The sequence below is a fragment of the Misgurnus anguillicaudatus genome, chromosome 6 (genome assembly GCF_027580225.2).
Source record: "Misgurnus anguillicaudatus chromosome 6, ASM2758022v2, whole genome shotgun sequence".
Lineage (NCBI taxonomy): Eukaryota > Metazoa > Chordata > Actinopteri > Cypriniformes > Cobitidae > Misgurnus > Misgurnus anguillicaudatus.
This window is the reverse complement of record NC_073342.2, coordinates 11,878,253-11,904,539: the sequence shown is the minus strand read 5'-3', so window position 1 is coordinate 11,904,539 and position 26,287 is coordinate 11,878,253. Positions and strand designations below refer to the sequence as shown.

General features: G+C 37.5%; 3 protein-coding genes across 4 annotated transcripts in view; 2 read left to right on the top strand and 1 right to left on the bottom strand.

Annotated features, from left to right (window-relative positions):
- Positions 1-371: 371 nt before the first annotated feature.
- On the top strand, positions 372-21,314 carry camk1db (calcium/calmodulin-dependent protein kinase 1Db). 2 transcript variants are annotated; one of them, XM_055192945.2, is made up of 11 exons: positions 372-631; positions 10,209-10,340; positions 10,858-10,932; positions 11,033-11,171; positions 11,404-11,533; positions 12,439-12,514; positions 14,022-14,134; positions 14,550-14,628; positions 15,061-15,148; positions 17,027-17,177; positions 19,930-21,314. In XM_055192945.2, exons 1-11 carry the CDS (start codon positions 537-539, stop codon positions 20,025-20,027), a joined length of 1,176 nt encoding a protein of 391 aa, XP_055048920.1. In that variant the 5' UTR covers positions 372-536; the 3' UTR covers positions 20,028-21,314. The 2 variants fall into 2 exon arrangements, with proteins under 2 accessions (XP_055048920.1, XP_055048921.1); XM_055192946.2 differs by having other exon boundaries at positions 373-631; positions 19,901-21,314.
- Positions 21,315-21,450: 136 nt separating this feature from the next.
- Positions 21,451-25,953, bottom strand: ucmab (upper zone of growth plate and cartilage matrix associated b). Its single transcript, XM_055192552.2, has 5 exons — positions 25,320-25,953; positions 25,169-25,234; positions 24,992-25,087; positions 23,139-23,237; positions 21,451-21,851 (listed from the first exon to the last, which is right to left on the bottom strand). Exons 1-5 carry the CDS (start codon positions 25,462-25,464, stop codon positions 21,754-21,756), a joined length of 504 nt encoding a protein of 167 aa, XP_055048527.2. The 5' UTR covers positions 25,465-25,953; the 3' UTR covers positions 21,451-21,753.
- The window catches only part of hal (histidine ammonia-lyase), a 16,251-nt gene continuing 13,137 nt past the window's right edge, over positions 23,174-26,287 (top strand). The window contains exon 1 of the mRNA XM_055192550.2: positions 23,174-23,312. The gene's annotated coding sequence lies outside the window, so the exon portion shown is untranslated. The remainder of the gene's footprint in view (positions 23,313-26,287) is intronic.

The following is a 26,287-nucleotide window of genomic DNA, read 5'->3' as shown; positions in this document are numbered from 1 at the left end:
TCGTGTAGTTCATTTGGTGGAGCTCATTGTGCTAGGTACGTAAAGGTCATGGGTTCGATACCAGTAACACACCCACACAAATGTATAATAACTAGTAATAGGCTACGCAAGTCTTTGGGTAAAAGCTTCTGCAAAATGCACAGAGGTATGCAAGAATATTGTATGCACTAATCCGGATCCGGCCCAGAGTCGTATGCTGTCTGGGAAGACTTTAAAGGTTCTGACGCAGTCTGTCAAGCTCTCATTCGCGCGACTTACCGTTTATTTACAGCGGCACAGTTATCAACGATGCGTTTGCGCAACATCAGCGACGCGGTGAGTCAGTGAGGCGGATCCGCAGCGAGTCGACTCAAACGGATCAGTCGCGCGCGCGCACACCGGTCGGGCTGAATCGGAATGCGGGCATCAGTTATAGCCGGTCAGACGGTACAAGGTCCCAGTCGCGTGTATTCAATTACTCGATTTAATTTTCTATAACGGGAAAGGTGGAGAAGATTGACGCGTTAAGAAGGTTATTCGCTCTCCCTGGAAACACCATGGCCAGAGGAAGCGACGAGTCTGTGAACGGATCGTGGAAAAAGCAGGTGGATGATATCAGGAAGATATTCGAGTTTAAAGAGATCCTCGGCACGTAAGTATTCATGCTTTCACGTGCTCTCTCTCATCTTTAGTCCTGTATGTATCGCGTCCTCCAATGTCCTTCCAGTTTGTTCTGAAAGTTTAACCTGTAACGCTGTGGTGATGCTGGGCAGACTGGTGGTGAAATACTTTTACATCTCATCAGACCCGTTTACTGCTCCGTCAATGGTAAAATTACATATAGGCTCTTATAAACTACACACCCTTATGAAAGTTGTCCATACTGTAGTATCCTTTAATATTTACTATAGTAAGTTGTAGTATACTATAACTTTAGTTTAATATAGCGATGACTACACTTTTAGTATATGTATTCTGTAGTATTAACTGGTGAATTGATAAATAGTGTAGTGTACTTTAATATATACTATAGTAGCCTACGTTGTAGTATATTGAAGTGATGACTACACTTTGTTAGTGTATACTATAATATTATGTAGTAATTTATTTGGTTAATTTTTAAACTGTTGGACGTATTGTAATATACTTTAGTATATCCTATAGTGACTGTAGTATGCTGTAGTATACTATAGTGAGGATGACTACACTTTATGTATACTGTAGTATTGGTTAATTGATAAACTGTAATAATTCTGTAGTATGCTTTAATCAGGGTTCCCACGGGTCTTTGAAATCCTTAAAAGTTTGTGAATCTGGGGGGAACAATTCAAGGCCCTGGGAAGTTTTTGAAAATATACATACATAGATACAGGTCATTGAAAGTGCTTGAATCTATTTCATGCAAGATGTTTTCTGGGGAAAAAAATCCATATTATTCGCTGTGTAGTGTAGGATAATATCATAAAAATTCTAGACTTTTTAAGCACACGTGCTAAACTGTTCACTTTAAATGCTTATATCTTCTGTATGTGAATGTTGATTCATACCAAAAGGCTTTTTTGCATAGTTGTGTTTGACACATGAAAACGTCTCAGGTTACGTAACTGTTGTTCCCTAAGAAAGGAACGAGACGCTGTGTCTTCCTTGCCATACTTCCTGCGTCCCTGTAACGCCGTCTTTGGCAATATATCAGATAGCGATATACTTCCTGGCTCCCGCGTCACCCTGTCTTTGTCATTAAGCCTCACCATTGGTTGAATTTGATAAACACATTCAGACGCACTTACCCCTGGAGGCGTTCCCAAAGTGTCACCGCAGTGACGCAGCGTGAGTTCCCTCGAAATTGAACTGTAACAATGTATCTTTAAAAGTAACACAATGTAACCTTGCTCTCACTTGAAATGTGTCCCCATGTTTAGTCCTTGAATTTGAGGGTATTGGACCTGGAAAGACCTTGAAAGGTCCTTAAATTTGAAGTTAACTAAGCTGAACCCTGTTTAATATTAACTATAGGAACCTGCACTAAATTGTGGTAGGCTATGTACTGTGAGATATTATAGGAACCTTAATGTATAGTATACATTATGTATTCTGTAATATTAGCAGTAGTTAATTGATAAACTGTAGTAAATATAGTAGTATATTAAATAATATGGCATAGTATCTAGGAATTTTATCCATGTGCATTTATAAAGTGTGCTAACCATGTTTTGGGTTGACTAATTAATATAGGGGGATTCCCAGACAGGATTTAAGCCTTATCCCAGCCTAAAATGTGTTTTTTAACTAATAAAACAATTTGCACATATATTAATATATATTAGTGCCATTGTTTTGTCTCAAGATGCACACCAGTAACTTTTTTGTAAGGTGTGGATGTAAAAAACTACTTAAATGTCCTAAAATAACTAAGGCCTAGCCCTGGTTTAATCTAATCCCAGTCCGGGAAACTACCTATATGTCTATTACCATATATTTACTACAAATACCATGGTTCAACTATTGTTAACGTATTAGAACATTAGTAATATTTTGATTCATGTTTTATTTTTAGTTAGTGTAGTTCATTTAAGGGCATAGGTACGTTGAAATAGATGTAAGGGGGATGCTGTTGTCTGTATCATTAAAACATATTCAACTTTTGTGGCTTGGAAAGTTTATATGTCATATTTAATGAATGTTTTACCATTCCACAAGAGCCAACATGGGCACATGTTGTTACTAACAACTGTTTCTGTGCTTTTGTGTAGTGCCAGCATTGGACATGGGTTACTGAGTTTCATTGGAAATGGTCTGAAATGAGCGGAAAAGGTTTATGCACAATACTGTCGATTTGCAGATCCAATATGCAGGTTTTCTTTACATTCCTGAAGTTTTAAAAGCTTTTGGATTTTATTTAACCATTTGCCCAGGTTTAGATTGTGGAAGATTGTGAATAACTTTGTGTCATCAGCCTTACATGTGAACTTCTCAACAGTTATTACAAAAGCTGCTGCATCTACAATGAAGAAGAGCTAAACATCTCATGTGTATAAAGTGTATAACACATTTGTGTATAAATCCAGTGAGGTTTGTCAGGTTCGATATTGGGGTCTTTAAAATCTTTAAGATGAGGTCTTGCATAAAATACATCTCTATACAGATAACAATTGTGTTGCATAACATTTTCACAATAGCATGCCAAAACCAAAATAGATTTGCTTGTTGCTTAAGTGGTAACGGAGCAATCATGGCTGGTCAGAGCATTATTTTTTTTTGTAAGTCATCTATATGTAACATTAGTTATCTTGGGTATTCTTGTGTGTCTCATCGCTAAGCTTTTTAGTTGTCTTGTATGAGTATGTTATAAAATCTCAGCAGGAATAACATCCATGTAAAGTATGCACATGTGTGATGATAGTTGTAATCTGACTGTATGTTGTTGAGGTTCAGCACTTCATCCCTAATGCTTCTGAAGACCCGACTGTGGATTATATGATTGCAGATTGAAGCTGTCAATTGAGAGAAAAACACTCAGAAGTCTCCCTCTCTCTCTTTTCTTTCTCATTTAGATGGAAACAGACAAAAACATAAAAACAGACTTTGTGCCCAATGCGTTAAAGTAATGGGATACTAAATTGTAATCTATTAATGGAAAGTGCCTAGGAACACGGATTATCTATCCAGGATTTCCCATCCTAAAGATAACATAACTGATCCTCTAATGCGCCTTACGCAAGATTTTCAACCCTCCAGACACACTAAACTAAATTCTGTTTAAAATAGGACCGTAACATACTAAAAAAGTAGAAAGTTTTATGAATTGAAATGCTACTCCTTGTATGAGCTGTGTTCAAAGCTATACATACAATGACTCAACAAAAATCTACACACAAATACACTCCCTATACCCACACACACATACTTTTACAGTCCCAGTGTTGATTCTGTACCACTAAGGATTCCTAGAGAAAAATTACAATCAGTGGGATATTAATCCAGGAACATTTTTAGATTAATCCCATTTTAATCCTCTGAACTGTATTATAGAGATGCCAGTTTATCTAAAGGTTACAATGTGCTGATATGTCAATAGAATAGAATCGCAAAAGTGAATTAAATCGAATATAATCAAATTGAATAGAATAGAAACATATAGAACCGAATCGAATAGAATGGAATTGAAAAAAGGAATCAAATAGAATAGAATGGAAATGTATAGAATCAAATTGAACAGAATAGAAACATATAGAACTGAATTGAAATAGAATGGAATTGTAAAAAAGGAATAGAATAGACATAGAATATAATTGAAAAAGGAATTGAATCGAATAGAATAGGGCTTATTCGCAAACACCGGAAGTAGCTAATGGCGGCGATATTGTTGACATGACATCTCTCCTGCCCCTAGCCGCACGTAGATTTGAGTTGAGGGGAGCAGTAGCCTTATGGCTTCATCTCGTCGGTATCAAGAGAAGATGAGCTTGATTGGTGTGGAACCATATCAAATAGACCCAATAGTCTTAAGATCCGTCCTTATTGCCAGCCGTAACTTATCCGGATATTTATAACTATATCGTTCATACAGTGTCCGCATACATCATACAAGCACTGAAGGGCCGTTCACATTATAAAGATAACTATATTAGCGTCGTTAAAGATAACTTATTCGCTCACGGCACTCGCGCAAATCACTTGCCTTTAATATTGCTTGTAATAAAAAACTTTTGCAGATGTCTTCAATACGCTGCGTTTCGCGTAACTCTAAACAGTAAATCTAATAGTTTGTGTAATATCTTACCTTTTGGCATAACAGTTAGCTAATGTAATAGATTAAAAAGCATTACGTAGTCAATTTTCACAGCAACTGCAATCTTATGTTATAGACCTCAGCAATGAGCTTCACTGTCATTTTAAGTACTCGTGCACTTGAAGTTCAAATAGATTTTAATGCTATCAGTGGTTTATCCTTCATCAGGTGGGAAAAATCGCTCAGAAAATGATCCCAATGATGTCGTTCATTGTATCTGTATCGTTATGTATATCGTTTTGGTATGAGCTCCACTATTCTCTTCAATATAAAACGATTTTCAAAACTATATTTTTTATAGTTATCGTTATAATGTGAACGGCCCTTAATTCCCTACCTAGTATCAATGCCAGACCTATTATGTTCATATAGATATTAATACTAATTTAATAACTGTCTTAATTTATGGCAGCTTATTTGAAAGAGCAGTTTCAGCCACTGCTTACAGCTAACCACATGTGATCAAATTATGGGGACAGACTTTGCTGTGAGGCATATATCCCTAACGTTACCTGTGGTAAAATGATGGGGACAGACTTTGCTGTTGGGAGTCTCTCCTTCGCTGGTTCAACTTCTCCTTTCTTTCATGTTTTCTGACAGTCGGTATCGCATAAAAACTAATTCCGGGGTTCTTTTTGCTGTTGTTAGAACAGCCGTGTATTACACTATCGCGTGGTTTTAAAAAAATACATCGATAATACCATGGACAATACCCACGCTGCCTCGTTTGTCAATTGACAGACTGACAGTTCTATGTCAACAACATGGCCGCCGCGAACATTGATGACGTAGATCAAATAAATCCTATAGAAACACAAAGAATCGTATAGAACATAGAATAGAATAGAATAGAATAGAATAGTATAGAATAGAATAGAATAGAATAGAATAGAATAGAATAGAATAGAATAGAATAGAATAGAATAGAAACACCAAGAATCGAATAAAACATAGAATAGAATGAAATAGAATAGAATCGTAAAAATAAATTGAATCAAATAGAAATGCATTGAAGAGAAGAGAAAAGAAGCAATTGAATAGAAACATATAGAACCGAATCGAATAGAACGGTAAAAAACTAATTGAATTGAATAAAATTGCAAAAACGAATAGAATAGAATAGAAATGCATCAAAAAGAACCATATCGAATTGAAATGTTTTAAATAGCATATAATCGAATCGTAAAAAGGAATTTTATCGAACTGAATAGAATTAAATCAAATAGAACAGAAACATATAGATCTTAATCGAATAGAATAGAATGTAATAAAAGGAATAGAATAGAATCGTAAGAAAGGAATCAAATAGAATGGAATAGAAATTTATAGAACCGAACCGAATTGTATGAATGAAATTGTAAAAAAAGGAATTGACTTGTAAAAAGGAATTGAATAGAATAGAATAGAAACACACAGAATCTTATAGAAGATAGTAGGGATGGGCGATATGGTCTAAAATCCATTTTGCGATATACATTGCAGCCTCTTGCGATAGCGATATGTATTGCGATATAATGCTTCTAATAGACTCGTTTCAGAACACGTTATAAAGACCCTTATAAAAAGTGTTTATTCTAAGTCCATAATGCCAATTTTGCATGTGAAGCAGCAGTTCACTTATGTGCGATCTACCGGCATTGCCGTTGCGATTGACTGGTCAATCGCAATTGACGTAGTGGACACCCCTGCTCTACAGAGTATATTTTACTGCTGCTTGTTGGACGGCTTAAATCCAAACCAAGTCCAAATAATAGATGTTGCACCGGTCTTTTTCACAAGCTCCTCTATTTCGCTGACGCTTTCAGCCATGTTTATTCAAAATGACGAATATGATTATGCGTTGCAGCCGACTGCAGCTCGTGGCTCTAAATTTCACGGGTAGATAGCGTCATCAACATGCATTATCGCGATAGTGCAATAGAAATAAAATCTCTATCGTATGCCAATTTTGTATCGTTTATATTGCATATTGTTTATATTGCCCATCCCTAGAAGATAGAATAGAATAGAATAGAATAGAATGGAATAGAATGGAATAGAATGGAATAGAATGGAATAGAATGGAATAGAAATGTATAGAACCAAATCGAATTGAAAAACACATTGATCCGAACCAAACCAAATTGAATAGAATGAAATTGTAAAAAAGGAATAGAATTGTAGAAAGGAATCGAATCGAATGGACTAGAAACACATAGAATGGTATAGAACATAAAATAGAATAGAAAAAAAAGGAATTGAATCGAATAGAAGCACATAGTATAGAATAGAATAAAATAAAATAGAATAGACTAGACTTGTAAAAAGGAATCGAATAGAATAGACTTGTAAAAAGGTATCAAATCGAATAGAAACACATAGCATAGCATAGCATAGAATAGAATAGAATAGACTTGTAAAAAGGTATCAAATCAAATAGAAACACATAGTATAGCATAGCATAGAATAGAATAGTATAGAATAGAATAGACTTGTAAAAAGGAATTGAATCGAATAAAAACACATAGAATAGAATAAACTTGTAAAAAGGAATCGAATCGAATAGAAACACATAGAATAGAATAGAATAGAATAGAATAGAATAGAATAGAATAGAACAGAGTAGAATATAACAGAATAAAAGGTAACAAAAAGGAATTGAATAGAATATCTTTCATTTCTACAATATCTGATATAAACATTTGAATACAGAACAATAAAAAATTAAATGTCAAAAACTGTTAATCTTGCATGAATGCTACACCCCGGTTTTCCCCCACTGTACATTAACTTCACCCACTTCACTCATTTTGTGTTATTCTGTGCTAATCGACAAAATACCTGTGGCTCTGGTCTCGATCTGAATTGACTTTTCCCCACATCCCACAGTGTGATTACGCCCACATCTCATAGACCATATATAGTATTCTGAAACTCATTGACATTTGCATGGGAAATTCAAGATTACTGCAAAGCAATGAGGTTATGGACTGCAGAGTCTTTATACTCGAGCATTTGTTTCAGTCCGACCTAATTTTATGCAAATTAGCTGAGGTAATAGGTATGCAAATGCGCGATTTCCAACTAATGTGTACATGTTATATAAAAGTGTTTATATTACTTGGTTACCTTTGTCAAGAACTGTTGCAATGCAAATCTTGTAAACATACCTGTGCATTTATTGTAAAGTAACCGAAAATCCAAACCCCACAACGTTGACTTAAAGGTCGGTGGTGGCTGCAGCACTTCCTGTGGCTTTGATGATTTCCTCTTCCGCTGTTCGGTTAACTTGTACAAAACTACACCTGCTCATATGATTACATGTATTGCCAAAACAGAACCAGCTAGGGAGAGTCATATAGATAATATAAGGTATACACGGGTATACCTTTCAGAATACTTATTTTTAGAGTATGTAGAGCTGTTTTTGTAAACAGTAAAATTATGTACATATATGTATTAATGCTCACACTGTTGTTTCTCATCTGGAAGTAAATAGCCGAGATAAACGCTGTAGCCACTGCAATCTCACGCTCTCATACGAACACAAATCTTACGAAGTACTAAACCTGCTGGGCTTTCTGCCAATGACTCACTGCATTTTCAGCCTCCCGATGGGCTTATGTTTCAATCGCGAATGAGCGTTGAATTTTACACTTTAAAAACAGATGACAAATGCTTTGGTTTGGCATAACACCAGGACCTACATTTTGATAAAACAGTTCAGGAAACCCTTTGACTTAAAAGATGCTGTTTTTCCAAGCCGTCTGAATTACTGGGTGCTCGTGTCAGTGCTTGTAAATGAGTGCGTGTGCTTGGGGATTAGAGCAGATTTCCACTGACCAATAAAGGTTTAGCTACAGGCCGTAACCGACTGATTACACATAGAGAATAAGGATAGGATATACTAAATAAATTGAGAGAGAGAGACAGAGAGAAACTACATTTTGGGGACCATTTGTTTTTATATCCTTTATTTGCACATTGTGTTGTTGAAAACATATTTTTATTAACATTATATATTTTTTTATTTGTAAATGAAATCCAAAATACAATTTTAAAATATTCAAGAGATTAAAGGTGGGTTGCGTGATCTCTGAAAGCCAATGTTGACATTTGAAATCACCTAAACAAACATGTCCCTACCCCAATAGAACCTGGACCTTCTTTTGATAGACCCGCCCCACACGTACCCAACCCAGGAAACAATGTCGGTTAGTAGATACTTTTCCAAAGTGTTTTTCAAAAATCATGCACCCCATTAAAGGCACAATATATACGATTTTTGCATTTAAATATCAAAAACCTACTAGCACAGCAAACTAATAGCACTATTGGAGATTTTTGCAGGTACTTAGTGGGTTTTGCATTCAAAGACAGTCAAATGCGATAAATACCAAATAAAGTGACATTAGTGAAAATAAGGCATTTCAATCACTGACCAATAACCTTTGCATTACCATTAACTCTTTCCTATCCAGCGTTTTTTTTTTTTTTTTTTTTTTTAATAAGTTGCCAGCCAGCGGAAGCATTTTTTATGATTTTCACAAAAGTTTAATGCCTTCCAGAAGATTTTCTTCTTCAAATATATAAACATACAATATATCAAATGAAAGAACAGACCCTCTGCTTTTAAACTAACAAACATACAAAAAACACCTGTTTTTTCACCTCTTATATATGGGGGTAGGTTTCTTCAAAAATACAAAATTTTGAGCAGAAAGCTGAGATGATTGCATTTCTGTAAAATACATTTTTTTAGAGATCAGATTTAAAGCGATGTTCAAAACATTCAGAGTTTTTACTGTTTTTGGATCAGTGTATGCTTCAGTGTTTTATAAGCTGGGTAAGAGCGCCAACTAGTGGATAATAGCAGAAATATGGATTGCCGTAAAAACTCGTCATTGGCAGTGAAGCGTTTTCTCTTAATTGGCGAAATAACTTGTGAAAGGCGGGGAAAGAGTATCACAAAAGCAGCACTATCAGGTTGCTCTCGAGATGTCGTATGCTGATCAGTCTATGCAGCGCTGCATGTGGAAGTGCTATTGTAGCATCTGGCACCCCACTCTTTTATTGTTTCTACCAAGCCACTCTGTTGGCTTACATTTTCACATAACGACTATAAAAATGTGTTACGAGAATGTAAATTACTTTGTTCTGCTGAACACCAATTAAGATATTCAGAAGAATGAATCAAGCTCATCTGGGGCACCATTGACTTTCATAGTAGGAGAAAACCGAAGTAAATGGTGCCCAGATCTGTTTAATTATTGAAAATGTTCAAAACATCTTCGTGTTCAACAGAACAAAGAAATGTATATCCTTGTAACAACTTGAAAATGAGTAAATAAAGACAACATTTTCATTTTTGGTGAACTATCCTTTTAACCTAAAGGGCTCAGTGGTTTCCTGTATCACTACAAAAAACTAACTGTGTTTAATCTCTCTCTCATACCTTCAGTGGGGCTTTTTCGGAGGTGGTTCTAGCCCAGGAAAAGGCCACGGGTGAGATGTACGCGGTGAAATGCATTCCCAAAAAAGCGCTCCGAGGAAAAGAGAGCGGAATCGAAAACGAAATTGCAGTCCTGAGGAAGTAAGTATTCCAAAACCTTCCGACGTGCATGACAGACATCACAGGTTCCTCCAGAAACAGACCATAACCTAAAGTTCAAAGCAAGCCGGTAGTGGGCGATTTAGCTTTTCTTCTCTGAGCGGGAGATGACTCAGTCTTTATGTCACACCCCTCGCGGCCTCCTACCTTCACTGACTTCTACCTGTCCCTGCGTAAAGCGTTAGATGTGTTTGAAAGGCCGTACAAATGATTCATGCGGCCTCCGCCAGAGACCTCGCTATTCACCGCACGTTGAGGCCGAGCGCAGGTCTGTGGTTGTCATGGTAAAAAGCCGTTCAGGCAAGAAGGGACGGCGAAATGTTGAGGAGTAGGAACGCTGCAGCGTGCAGGTGGAGATGCAGTCTTGCACAGTGGTTAGATGATACTAATAAAATCAACACTTTTTAAATGTATCTATAATATGTGACCCTACTGTGAATACATGACCACATGACAGCATCCAGTTTATTGTAACTTAACAAATTTTCTATCTTTTCAGAATCAAGCATGAGAACATTGTGGCTCTGGATGACATTTATGAAAGCCCCACTCATCTTTATCTAATAATGCAACTGTGAGTGGACGCCGATCCTCGCACGCCTGCAGTTGTTTGCTTATCGCCCCATTTTGTAATCTTCAGGTTACAATGTCACATGTATTTTCTTTTCTTTCAGCGTGTCAGGTGGCGAACTGTTCGACCGTATCGTAGAAAGAGGCTTCTACACCGAGCGAGACGCGAGCGCTTTAATTAAACAAGTCCTGGATGCGGTTAACTACCTCCATTTGTTGGGGATCGTCCACAGGGATCTTAAGGTGATGGTTTTCCTTCACTGAATTCCCTCACACCCAAAACAAATCGATATACGTAGAGACACATTCATTATTCTTCAAGGGCAGTTGTAAAACCACAACAGGGAACCATGAGCGTGAAAGACTTGAAAGGTCGACAAACCCTGACCACTTATTTCTACTTCGGTAGAAAAGGGAAATACAGTGTAAATAACTCTCTTTAGCTCACTTTTCACTCTTTTCATCTCCCAATTAGCCTGAGAATCTGCTGTATTTTAACTCGCATGAAGAATCTAAGATTATGATAAGCGATTTTGGGCTGTCCAAGATGGAGGGTGCCGCCAATGATATCATGTCAACAGCGTGTGGGACCCCAGGCTACGTTGGTAGGGCTGTCAATCCATTTATCTTACACATAGCTCATTCAATGCAAACCAGTCTTGCCTTAAAGGTGCTGTAGAATGTAAAACTGTATTTAATTAGGCATAGATGAATAATAAGAGTTCTGTACATAGTAATGAGCCTTAAACACGATTGTTCCCCCTCCTAATGTAAACCTCGTGCATGCAAAAGACCGCTGGAAAACAGACCAGTCTTAACATAACACCGACTGTGACGTTATAGTCGAGATGCACGCCCCAACATTAAATTACTCCTTAAATTTATTATAATGTTATTACAATGCTAAAAACAAAGTTGTGACTGCTGAGTTAGCGCTATATGCTAGTTAATGCTATATGATAGTGTTTAGGCTGAAGTTCTGCTATTGACTTTAGAGTTACGTTTTGCAGGTCCATACTAAAAAACACAAACTTACCATGTAGAAACGTAAATAAAAAATTTCTAAACATTTGATTTTTCCTCAAATTCTGTATCTTCATAAGGTCTGTTTACACACACACAGAGCTACTGAAAAGAGCTGCTTTGTGAAACAGCCAATCAGAGCAGAGCTCAACATTAGTATTCACAACTTTTTCAAATGAGGCAATAATAGACCATTTCATTCTGGGGGCAAATCCTACGGTTATAAATAGACATGTAAAACCGTCTCTGCAGATAGCTTCTATGTAGATATCAGAGAACAATTGAACATATTTATTTTAGTACATTCTTTGGCACCTTTAAAGGAGTAGTTCAACCAATATTGGACACCAGTAAATATACAAGTTTGGAAGAACATGATGGGGTGTAAATATAATGACTGAATAGTTATATTGAGGTGAACTATATTTTATTCACATTACATTAATAGTTTTTTCATTCAAAGCCTTACATCTTACATCTTTTCTAGCACCAGAGGTATTGGCACAAAAACCTTACAGCAAAGCAGTGGACTGCTGGTCTATCGGTGTTATTGCTTATATTCTGTGAGTAGTTTCTTTACAGTAAGGTTTTATTTGTTAACATTGGTTAACTGCATTACTTAGCCATGTATAATTGTATTTGATCATTGTTAACTAAGGGTGCTTTCACACCTGCCTCATTTAGTTCAAATGAATCGTACCAGAGTTCGATTGCTCACCTGGTGCGGTTCATTTGGGCAGGTGAGAATGCAGCAATCAAACTCTGGTGTTCACCAAAAGCGGACCAAACAAGCGGACCGAGACATCCTTCAAACAAACTCTAGAGCGGTTCGTTTGTGGTGAGAACACGATCCGAGTTCTAACTGCACCTAACTGCAAAAGTACTGCACATTTTCGACTAAATCAGCTGCTGTAGTCACATGCACGGTGCATTATCGGATGAGTAAGTGTTTGTTGACAGTTTCTATTAGCAATATTAGCACAATGACAGATCGCGGACATACTTGGAGGTGCGGGCGGAGCCTCAGAAATTTGGTGTCTTTGCCGTTTGTAGTGCATTGTTTTCAAGCCGCATGCGCGATTCATTCTGGAAATGAACAGTTTGTCTAGAGTGCTGTATACAAACTATGTATAACAACCACAGACATAATTACAGCGCGCAGTCGTCTGTCCATGGTGTCTGCTGTATTTTCCTTTTTTTTGTTTACTTCCGGGGTTCCATTGGAATTTCGCGCACGTTGATTCTGACCAAACGAGAAGCAGTTTAGGGAATACATTCAAATGCATGTGGCCAATGAGTATTGTGGATCTTATCACATGACTGAATGTGGGTTCGTTTCAATTGGTGCGGATCAGAGCAATCAGTATGGTGTGAAAAGGAATAAACTGCTAAAAAAGCTACAATGTATCATTTTTTGCTTTTGGCCTGAACCAAATGAACCGAACTACAGATGTGAAAACACCCTAACATTAACATTGCATTCCGTACTAAAATATCCAGCTGAGACCAGCATAGGCTGATGAGCTGGATTTAGCTGGTCTCCCAGCTTGGTTTTAGCTGGTATTGTTGGAGTAGCAAGCTGGTCTAGCTGTGTTTTGGTCACTTTTTAAGTCTAGCTGGACTTAGACGAGCTGACCCACCAGCTTTGCCAGGCTGGGAGGACCAGCTTAAGCCAAATCAGCTACCAGTTTGTGCTGGTCTTGCTGTATTTTTCAGTAGGGTTAACTACCCGGCAAGCAATTTTTCTCGAATAGTCATCCAATCACAGCCCAGACATCTAGCCTAAAACAAGGCAAAATTTGGGCTGTCAGTGAAAATTTGATTGCCTTTTAATAAATAAATAAATAAAATCCACTTGTAATCACTGTTGACTTTGCTTAAATGTTGGACAAGTTATTTAAACAAAAATGACATGTAACCAAATTCAAGGTTATTTTGGCTAGAAGTGGGTTACTCGTAGTTAGACTGTAACGGGTCTATGCTTAACCTACATGGTGAAATGACAGTTATTGCTTACCGGGTAAAGACGTCTGTTGCAAAAGAATGCTGTTGAACTCTCTGCCTCCTCAGGTTGTGTGGATATCCTCCGTTTTACGACGAGAACGACTCTAAACTTTTTGAGCAAATACTAAGAGCCGATTATGAGTTTGATTCCCCATACTGGGACGACATTTCAGATTCGGGTGAGTGTTACGACTTCACTATGTACTAACTGTACTGTATATTCATGTCTGCTTCAAGCTTTTGTTATCTTTATAGGAAAAATAATCCCCTTTTGTGTCTCCCACCCACATCAATCAGCACGACTTTTTTTGTCTCTGATAGTCACGACTTTTTTTGTAAGAAACTTTAATATGTTTTTTCCCCCGAAAGTAACCACTGTGATATTACAGCTACAGATATAAATCGCCTTTGAAAGGCATTATTTGGCACTAGGCAATTCGGTCTCGTTTGAAAATAACAACTTAACACCCACATAACAAGCTGTTCTCTGGTGCCTGGGGAAGTGTAGGAGGGTGTCAATTTTTCACAATTAGATCTGCACCCTTGTGTAACCGATTCAGGTTTTTTTTTTATCGCATTTGTGTTGTTTCACAGCTAAAGACTTCATCAGTAACCTGATGTTGAAGGATCCAGAAAAGAGGCTCACCTGTGAAGAGGCTCTCTTGCATCCATGGTGAGCGACAAGGATTAATGTGTTCACACACTTACCGTCCTGGTGTTCATTACTTCCCGCTAAGCCAAAGAACTAGTTAATCTATAATAAACACCAAGGGAAAACAATACCTAATCTCTCTTTATACATCACTCAGACACTAGAAACATGTTTTACCTTATGAGGTTTCTGATGCTGGTATCAGTGGCCCAAGAAGACTAATGTTTCTTTTAGCTTTTGCATTGCCAGACTTGCCACAATTTAGATTTTCTGGTTTATGAATCATCATTTGTGTAAACTGATATTGACCACAAAACCCTAAGCTCTATGTGTACTTATAGATGTTATAATAATATTATGTTTTGTGGTTTGGTATTATGTCATGTGGCTGCCTTCACATGGATGTCAGGTGAAACTGCAGAAAATCCAACCACTGTTTATGTTTTACTGCAGGATAGCCGGTGACACTGCTTTGTGCAAGAACATCCATGAATCAGTCAGTAGACAGATGAAGAAAAACTTTGCAAAAGCTAAATGGCGGGTGAGTATGCACATTCGACTAAGGTTTTAGGCTCCTAAAGGTACAGTTCATTCAAAAATTACAATTCTTTCATTGTTTACTCATGCCATACCACATTTACACTCACCTAAAGGATTATTAGGAACACCTGTTCAATTTCTCATTAATGCAATTATCTAATCAACCAATCTAATCAACTTGGCAGTTTCCTCAATGCATTTAGGGGTGTGGTCCTGGTCAAGACAATCTACTGAACTCCCAACTGAATGTCAGAATGGGAAAGAAATGTGATTTAAGCAATTTTGAGCGTGGCATGGTTGTTGGTGCCAGACGGGCCGGTCTAAGTATTTCACAATCTGCTCAGTTGCTGGGATTTTCACGCACAACCAATTCTAGGTTTTACAAAGAATGGTGTGAAAAGGGAAAAACATCCAGTATGTGGCAGTCTTGTGGGCGAAAATGCCTTGTTGATGCTAGAGGTCAGAGGGGAATGAGCCGACTGATTCAAGCTGATAGAAGAGCAACTTTGACTGAAATAACCACTCGTTACAACCGAGGTACGCAGCAAAGCATTTGTGAAGCCACAACACGCACAACCTTGAGACGGAGTGGCTACAACAGCAGAAGACCCCACCGGGTACCACTCATCTTCACTACAAACAGGAAAAGAGGCTACAATTTCCACGAGCTTACCAAAATTGGACAGTTGAAGACTGGAAAAATGTTGCCTGGTCTGATGAATCTCGATTTCTGTTGAGACATTCAGATGGTAGAGTCAGAATTCAGCGTAAACCGAATGAGAACATGGATCCATCATACCTTGTTACCACTGTGCAGGCTGGTGGTGGTGGTGTAATGGTGTGGGGGATGTTTTCTTGGCACACTTTAGGCCCCTTAGTGCCAATTGCGCATCATTTAAATGCCATCATTTAAATGCCTACCTGAGCATTGTTTCTAACCATGTCCATCCCTTTATGACCACCATGTACCCATCCTCTGATGGCTACTTCCAGCAGGATAATGCACCATGTCACAAAGCTTGAATCATTCATTTCAAATTGGTTTCTTGAACATGACAAAGAGTTCACTGTACTAAAATGGCCCCCATAGTCACCAGATCTCAACCCAATAGAGCATCTTTGGGATTTGGTGGAACGGGAGCTTCGTGCCCTGGATGTGCATCCCACAAATCTCCATCAACTGCAAGATGCTATCCTATCAATATGGGCCAACATTTCTAAAGAATGCTTTAAGCACCTTGTTGAATCAATGCCACCTAGAATTAAGGCAGTTCTGAAGGCAAAGGGGGGTCAAACACAGTATTAGTATGGTGTTCCTAATAATCCTTTAGGTGAGTGTATATGACTTCCTTGCTTCAGCTTAACAGTTTTTTAATATAAAAATATATGTCCATGTATATGGCCAAACATGTTGAAGCTCCAAACAGCTCATACATACAGTTGTGTAAAAGTGTTCCCCCTTTCCTGATTTTTTATTTATTTATTGTTTGTTTTGCATGTTAGTCACACTTTAATGTTTCAGATCATAAAACAAATGTAAATATTAATCAATGATAACACAAGTAAACACAACATGCAGTTTTTAAATGAAGTTTTTTACAGTTAAGGTGAGTATTCATGACTCCACCATAAGAAAGAGACTTGGCAATAATAGTCTGCATGGCAGAGTTCAACAACAAAAATAGTAAAAAAATAGCATAAAGGCTCATCTCAGTTTTTCCAGAAAACATCTTGATGATCTCCAAGACTTTTGGAAAAATACTTTTGAACTAGTTGAACTTTTTGGAAGGTGTGTGTCCCATTATGTCTGGCGTAAAAGTAACACAGCTTGAAACGATTTTCTTCCTCCCTCTCTCTCTTCTTGCGTCTTTATCTACAGCAAGCATTTAATGCAACCGCGGTGATCAGACACATGAGGCGTCTTCAGCTGGGCAGCAGTATGGATTCTTCACAGCACAGGAAACAGAATCAGATGTCCATGCCAGGAAAGAGTCAGTCAGTCGATGTGTCCACAGTCAGCCGCAATGACTGTAAGTTATTATTGTAATGTTTTGTTTTTCTTAAGCTGTAATTAAAGCCTCCGTCCCACTAGTCATTATTCAAATGACTTGCAGTCAAAACCTTCATTTACATAGTCGCCAAAGGGAACCTGAGCGCATGGTCATGTCACTCAGCGGGTGGATTTGACTTACTGCTGAGCTAATGGCCATGTGGACTAAAATACAATATCCCGGTTGAAATAATTGTTCAGTTGCTGAGGCGGGCTCACATGGTCTTGAGTTTTTATTTTATTTTGAAGCATACTGTACAGTATGATCCAGACTTTTCTATTTGCAAACACTAAGCGATGGTTGTTATCCACGTTGACTTTGTAAATGTTTTTTTCTGGGGTTCAGCTACACTTAAATGGAGCACTGCATTAACATACACATACATTTCTATACGGCAGTCTTTCAAGGGACAAATTCAGTTACACACATTTACAGGGTAAAGTTACTCCACGAATTGAATCCTAGCTCAGTTTATTACAATTGTGTGAGCTTTACGTAAGTATTCAATAGTTTATTGCAGTGGTTCCAAACCTTTTTCCTTGGGGCCCCCCGAATTACATATAAGACAATCTGAGCCCCCCCAACCCTCTACATCCATCTTTACCTTATATCTCCTCATTGTAAACATATGATTTTTTTTTGTAAAATGATTAGTGCAACGTTTTTGCATTTTTAATTCTGCCCAAAGCATATCGGAGCCCCCGGGAACCTAGTTTAGTGTGTCACCCTTTTCCCAATTTTTGTTGGTTAGCGGGATAAGTTAGATCTGCAACACAACATGGTGAGATATCATTAGCTTTGTTTCTATGAAAGAGTTGCGCTAAACTTTAACGTCATTTTCTTAATGTTTAAAAAAAAACTATTGCGAAATTATGGCATTTCCGTTAACAGATGTTATGTTAATAAAACGTGACTTTGTTGTATCGCAATACGTAATAAAAAAAACAATGGGTGTGTTCGACTTCATATGGTGCCGTGCAGACCATCATGCGGACGACATTAAAATAGGTGTGTTCAACATCGGCTGCGGCTGGATGTAACCGATCGGCGAGATTAGCCGCGTGCAGGTGGGGAGGAGCTGAAAACGGAGACGTGAAGTCAGACGCGCTGTGCTTCCCGTAGTTTGAGGCATTTACGTCAGGCATGGCTGATCACGTGCCGTTTGCTTGCTTTATCGCAATAAACATGATTTGTAAGATGTAAACTACATAAAAAGTGAATTATACTGTTTTGAATGTCCGTGTATGAGCATGAGTGGAACAGAAGAGGCTTACAGCATCTGTTTTTACAAGAATCAAGTTCAAAATAAGCATATATTATTTAAATACCAATGTAGTGGGGTCTACGTTTTTTCATTTCTAGTTCCATTTTATTTTGATGAAGAAGACACAATATCACATCGCGACGACATGAAAAGAGCTTTAACTGTTATAAAAATACAGATTTGTGAGCATTTGTGGAACTGAGGGCGTGAAAATAAGCACGAAATACACGTGATTGTTGTCATGTGGTGAATCCGACCAATGGTGAAACAGCTGTGTCGTCATTACAGCCCGTGCAGCTCCTCTTCACGAACTGCGCTGGCTAACTCGAATCGCTCTCGCGGTACTTAAAAACCATATGACACAGTCACGTGCCTGCAACGCCAGCTGAAGTCGAACAAAAATACTAACCGGAATGCACTGCTTCAAGTCAGCCGCCGATCGGTCTGCGCAGCGCCGCATGAAGTCGAACACACCTAATATCACAAAAGCATACAGATCAGTCGACTCCTGAATCACTCTCGTAGTATTTTGATGTCATATGCTTGCCGTTTCTTGTGATGCCAAACACACCTCTTCTGTCTTGTCCTCCAACCAAACATACCACGGCATATTTAATTTTCATTGTATTTTTGCGATATTTATTGCTTTTCGAATTGCCTGAAAATCCAACTTATCCGAGTGTAAAAACCCTTTGCAATATATGGGAGTTTATTTGCATGAAATCGCGCTGTTTCCATTTGACGCGTTACTAATATGCTATTTCAATTTGCGCAATTTAAACGAAAATGAAAACACAGCTGTTGTGTGTAAGACTAAAAATCGAGTTAACAGCTGTCACTGGTTGCATTTCCATTACCCTTCAAATTGCGCAATTTGAAATTGCGAATTGAAAATATGGCCAGTGGAAGCACGTCAACTCGCAAAAACGCTCGCATGGCGAGATGGCAGGCAAACTGAAAAATGAAAATATCTTAAAAATATTGCTGTTGAAATTGTTTTTTGTATTTACAGGTCACCTGACCTTAAAGTCACATGATGCGAAATCGCTTACTAACCTCCCAGAAACTGGCCACTCCCAAGAATAAGGGTCTTTCCTTGCCATTAATGTGCCTACGTCTCCTTCGATTAAAAATAATGGCTAGTGCAGTGGCTGCGATTTACTGTACTTAAACTCACCAACATCCGCCGGCACGATTTATGTTTTAGTCGCATAACATCGGTTAATATAAACGCCATCATTTCACAATAGTTTTTATCGACATTTAGAAAATATCGCAAACGGTTTGCACAAATCTATAATGGAAACCAGGCTATTAAATATACTCATAAATTTACAATATGTGTATTGATTAAAAAAAATTGGTTCACAATTTTGAGTTACTTACCATCTATGATGTGTCCTGTATGTTGTTGTGGTTATCTTGTATTGTCGAACAGCCCTTGAAGAGGGTGTTATCTATGTCTAGGTCTGGCCACGCAACAAGCGTCCAACTCGAGGAAAGGAACGCCTGAGGGCCATCCACGCCCGTCCACAGTCACCACCATCATAACAGGCTCTAAATGACATCACTTCCTGTCGGACTGCTTACCTAGAGGCTGCAACACTTCGGAAATGTTGTGGTACAACACACTGTCTTCTGTTTATCGGTAACTTCCATTGTCACAGTCACCTGTTGATGTTCCTGTTTCCCTCTTTGGAAAGGCAATGAGCCGCTACACGATAGTCACATGCAACTACTGTGTAATTGAGGGGACCATAATAGCGGGCAAAGCTGCTGACAGGGGCGTATGTGCCAATTTATCGCAGGTTTATTTGACGTGACTCTTGAATGGAGAATAGCGTTTGCGCTGGTCTGAGTATTAAACTACATCAGGATGCAAGTGAAAGCACAAGAGCTGTAAAACAGGTTTCATTCATAAAACAGCTGTTGTAATTTTGCTGCTGTGTTTTAATCTGCTGCTGTTTTGAACAATCAAACAAAAGATGTCAGTTTAAAATCATGCATAATGTTTAGAGAAGTTAATGTAGTGAATATAAAGGCTTATAAATAGAATCTAGATATGTCTATATGTATAGGTGAATGTGAGTGAAATATTGTATTAAATAATGTGACATATAATGGTTTTATCAATAGTTAATAATATTAGTAAAAGGTTATGGAGTGATATCTGTGTCAAATGTTTTTGAAGGTCTGTATAAAATAATTCAGTGAAATGCACTTTTGGAGGTGTTTTGTGTATGTTTTGGATTTATGCAAATGCATTTTCAATTAGTTTTTTGATAACTGGAGTTAACAATTTAGATCAATTCACGTTATAGTGTTTATGTTACAGTGTATTTGCATAATAAGTATTGAATAATTTATTTTGTGGAAAATGCGTATTTAAAGTTGACACTGAAATTAAATATGTTGTGATATATATTGTGATATATATGTAACATAAACACTGTAATGATTTCATCATCACTTTTATTTTATTATTAAATAAGAAAACCAAACTTTCAAATATTTTTGTTCTTCACTCAGCAATGTTTTGTCACAAATCTAAATGGATTATATCAGCTTCAGTGACAGAATAGCTATAGTATAATGAACATTTGTATTTACTTACCTTGAAAATGACAAAAATGTCACACATTGTCCAGTTTGTCTGTGGATGTTTAGAGAGATGTCTAATGAATTATGACCATGAGAGAACCGTTTCTGCTGTCGTCGTGGGACTTCATACCAGTGGTCTGAATTTAGCACCCAAATGTGAATTCTTTCAGTTTATTCTCTTCAGTGGATTTGTTCTGTGTGAGTGAATGGCCGTTGAATTTATATTTTCATTAAAATTTATTTCACAAAGATGATGGTAACTATTTTTGTTGTTATTTTTAGAATTTGGTTTTCTCTCATTACCTCAAACAATCTCAGAACACAATCAAGACATAATTAGAAGTTACTTTATTAGGTTTATTATAGGTGAATAATTTTGTTCTTCTAAAACACTTTTAAAAACTACATTACAAGAACTATTAAGTTATTCATAAAAATACAGACTAAAATATTAAAGTACCGTAGCTAATAGAGTAAACTTATATGTGATTATTATGGAATAAATACATCTTTTTAAAGAAATATTATACATGGATTGCACAAGCTTTACATGCATGAATACGGTTTTATATACGTCTTTGTGTGCAGTTTTACCAAATATAAATCACAGAACTGTACTGTGAAAAGTGTAACTTTAAAAATCCTCCATCTGCTCTTTACTCATTTCCTTGTGTTGTTAATCTCAGTTTTTTAGACTGTGTGTCGGTTGTACTCATAAGAAGGGTCAAGACCATCATGATGAAACTCTCTCCACTGCTCTGTGCTCTCTCTGGTCCGTTCATCTTGCTCTGGAGAAGTGAGATATAATAGGTGACAATGTAAAGCAGGTACAAAAGACAACCATTTATTTGTCACAATATGAATTTAACATTACTTAACAGTGTAGAAAATGATAATAATAAAAATTAAGCAGATGTGCTAAAACTTTTGACTGGTAAATAACAATATTTAAAAATTTAACAAAATACCGGTAACACTTTACAAGGTTGAATTTGTTAACAATTGGTTAAATAAAATATCAATGAACAATACTTCTACAAAACTTATTCATCTTAATTCATGCTAATTTTAGCATTTACTAATAGGCCTGTAATATTCAAATTATATGTTTTAAAGTGTTAAAGTGTTCCATGAACTAACATGAATAACAGTATTGACATAACCATCATTAACAAGAATGAATAAATGCTGAAAAACTATATTGTTTGTTCATTCATTTACTAATATTTACTAATACAACCTTATTGTAAAGCGTTACAAAATAAGGCAGTACTGCATAGTATTTCAGATTTAAAAAAATTTGTAGGCAATGTGTATGATTTGGTTGAATCGCAATAAACGCGGATGCGTCTGGGTGTTGCTTGGCAACCATCGCTTCTGAGGTACTGCATTGTTATGTACTACATTTAATGCTACGTACACACCAAACGCGGGGCATTGCGTTATTTGCTCTAGATTACTCGCGGGATTTAACTTCGTGTCATGCGAATTTTTCGCTCGAGTTGAATATTTTCAACTTGAAGGAAGACGCTTTGAGGCGAATAGCGCGTGTTTTCGCGGCAAACGCGCCGCCCATATCGCGTCATTCGCATCGCCCCACACGAGGACGCGTTTGATCGCGTCTTTGCATTGACTTTGTATTGCTACTTTCACACAAAATGCGGGGCATCGCGTTACTCGCTCTAGATTACTCGAAGGATTCAACTTCGTGTCATGCGAATTTTTCGCTCGAGTTGAATATTTTCAACTTGGGCAAAGACGCGTTTGAGGCGAATAGCGTGGACGTGTCTGATCTCGTCTTTGCATTGACTTTGTATGTAATTTACTCGCGCAAATCGTTGAAATCGCATCTGGTGCGAGTTAGGCAGACGAATCATACTTTTTCGTCAGTTATAACATTTTATTGCCATGTATATAAATTAATAGTGCAACATTTGCTAGTGTTACATCTAGTGTTAGTAGTTACATTTAAATCTGTGCGCGAACTAAATTCTACTAATGCTGATTGAGCCAAAATGGCCGCCAGGTGAGAGCGTGTGTAACAAATATAAATATATTTGGCGTGCGTGACTCACCGTCATGTTCCTCTTCAGCGTAATTCTCAAACTCATTTCTTTGCTCTTCATGATACTGTCTCATCTTCAAATCTGCTGCCTGTCTCTGCCTCTGTTCGGCTACAACGATAAAATAAATGTGATGAGCAATAAAGAAAGAGATAAGTGCATGCTCTCTGACTACAGGAATATGAGGTAAGTTAGGCTACTGTAGATATGTGGCAGTAAAATTCTCTTCAAAGTTGTAGTTTTACGCTAAAGTTCAATTATTAGACAAACCTTTTATGGAAAAGATCCAACACACAACAATACTTAGCCTACATGAAAAGTCAACTGAAGAATCTATATAAATTCAAAATTAATCCTATTAATCTGTAAAGTATGCTGAGATCATCTACAGTAGACAATACAATTTAATGCATTTATTTTTTTCATTTAGTGATTAAATAGGGAATAACATAACGGTAAGCAAAATATTGATACGTCACCTTTTTTATAATAAAGTTCACTGGTTTTGCATGATTCATAAGTGGATTCTAATGCTACATTTTCTTTGCTAAATTTTCCTTTTTAGTTGGTGCCACAAATCCTTCATGACATGTAAATTGGACAAACCAGGGCTCTCAAGTCTCACGCATTCACAGTGAGACACACGCATTTCAGTCAGCTCACGACCTTGTACTTCTCACGCTGAGAAGGCATGCTGCATTCACGTGCTATGGTAATTATGGTAAATGCCAAAAGCCGACTTTAAAGGGATAGTTTACCCAAAAAATTTAAAATCTGTCGTCATTTTCTCACTCTCATGTTGTTGCAAACCTGCATAAATTTCTTTGTTCGGAAGAACGCGAAGAAAGATATTTCGAGGAATGTTTGTAAGCAAACCTTTAATGAGCCCCAATTACTTCCATAGTAGGAAAAAGAATACTATGGAAGTCAATGGGGCTCATTAATGATTTGTTTACAAAACATTAGGTCAAATTAAACTGTTAGCAAAAACTTACACTTACTTAATACCCTAATGATTTTTTTTTTGCATAAAAGAAATATCCATAATTTTGACCCATACAATGGATTTTTGGCTTTTCCTAAAATATACCCATGCTATGACTGGTTTTGTGCTCCAGGGTCCATTCTACTGTGTATGATGGCATGGTGTGTATCACATTATCACTTTCTGTACTACACAATAACATTATTGGCTGTTACAGCAGTACATTTCTATTGTATTGATCATAGCAAGCGATCCCTGACCTCTTCCAGAATCAAAGGTCATGTTTAGATTACATATCCATGTGCATTTTTGATTCTGCTAGAGTTTTGCATTTCCACATATGAGTACATAACCTTTTTGGTGACCCCTTATCCACAAAGTAACAACCACAGATGAGGCCAAACCAAATGAAAGTCATGAATAAGCAACAAAGCCCCTACTATTGTCCTGCCAGCTGAAGGTTTTAGGTTGGTTTCTCCAGGCTGCCCTGTGGCTCCTGCTGTGTGCTGCGGTTAGTCTAACCTGCTTTCAACAGAGGTCAGTACCGCACCTGTGTGGTCACTGCTGACCATAAAGGACCTCTATATTTTTAAACTAAAGCCACAACAATAATTTACTTGTTCCATAATTGCTTGTCATGTTTGCTTATTACATAAATTTGTGTAATAACATTCAATACCACATTCAACACCGTACAAATCCACGTTACCTTCTGCCTTGATGTCCTTATACACAGTTTTTGGTTTAAAACATCAACAATATCAAAATATCAAATCCTGTGGATTGTCTGATACAGCTGACGACTGGGGCTGCTCTCAAACCCAAACCTTTGATCAGCGTACAAATACAAGAGCTTTTAAAGAAGCACAGAGAGCCTCACCATTTATCTCATCCTGTGTTTTCGTAGCCCTCCTGCTTCGCCGTTTGAAAAAGTTGGAGGCGTCTGCCTCCGACATGAAGATCTTCGGCGGTGAACCTTTGATATTGAAGATGAACACTGATGAGGTGGAAGAATGCTTCAGAAAGATCTAAGAGAACATTGAAGTTTTTTGGTCACCTTGAGGATCGGCTGCCTTTACGTCCTTTTTATCTGATACAGCGGCAGTGTCTGCTCCTTTGAATACTGTGGAAATAAAAAAACTGTTGGCTTATATCAGTGAGGGTCCACTGGATTTGTTTTATCTAGCATATGAAAATTAAATACTCACAGGTGATGGTGAGTACTACCATGAGACAGGTGAGAAGAACGGGCTTCATCCAGGACATTTTCAAACTTGCGTTGAAGCTGATCAAAACAGGAGCTCCTGATATAGAGCCGTGTACTCCGAGATGGTCAGAGCTGATGGAATTCATCCAGGAGGCGAAGGAAGGGTGGAGTCTCAGGAATGTGTTGTTTTTTGGGGGCTGGAGAGGTGACACAGGAATGGAGGGATCTAGTTTGGAGTGATCGTGTTGTTGCTTTGGCAAGGCGAACAGCGTTCATAATTTATTTGTTAAGTGCATGCATTTTAGACATATACGTGTTGTCATGCGACAAAATATTGGCAGATGGACTCTCCTTATTTTCTCTCCAATGCCATGGTCTGAGCTACCTGCTACATCTTATTTTTCTTTCGGTCCAAATGCATCCAACCGCATAAAAATACCATTTACCTCAAAAATCTAAATGTTGTTTCGGTTTCCATCAATGTGTTGTAACACTAGAGGCTCTTCTCATGCCCCAGACTGGAGAAATGTCAACTTAGTGTTTTTTTCTAGCTGGAGTCTAGCTAATGGCAGGATGAAATGAATGATGTGATTGTGAGAGCCCGAAGTCCACAGAGATGTGAGAATATGGAGAAAGAGCTTGTGATTTGGCTATATTTATCAAACCATATGTTTGAAAATATACATTTAAATTGGCAATTGCTATCGTATTAAATCAAATAATGTCAACAAATTTGGGGGATGTTACTATAGCTCAGTTAGTTGAGCACTCCATAAGCATTGCAAAGGTTCAAAGGGTTCGATTCAGGAATTCACATATTTATCTTGAATGAACCATGAGTTGTTTTGTATAAATATGTCTCGCAAATGAGATGTGAATCATTTATCTGTTGTGCTGAAGCATTGTCTTACTATGCATTGTCATGCTATAGAACACAGTGAAATGTATAGGAACTCACGTGCGACCAAA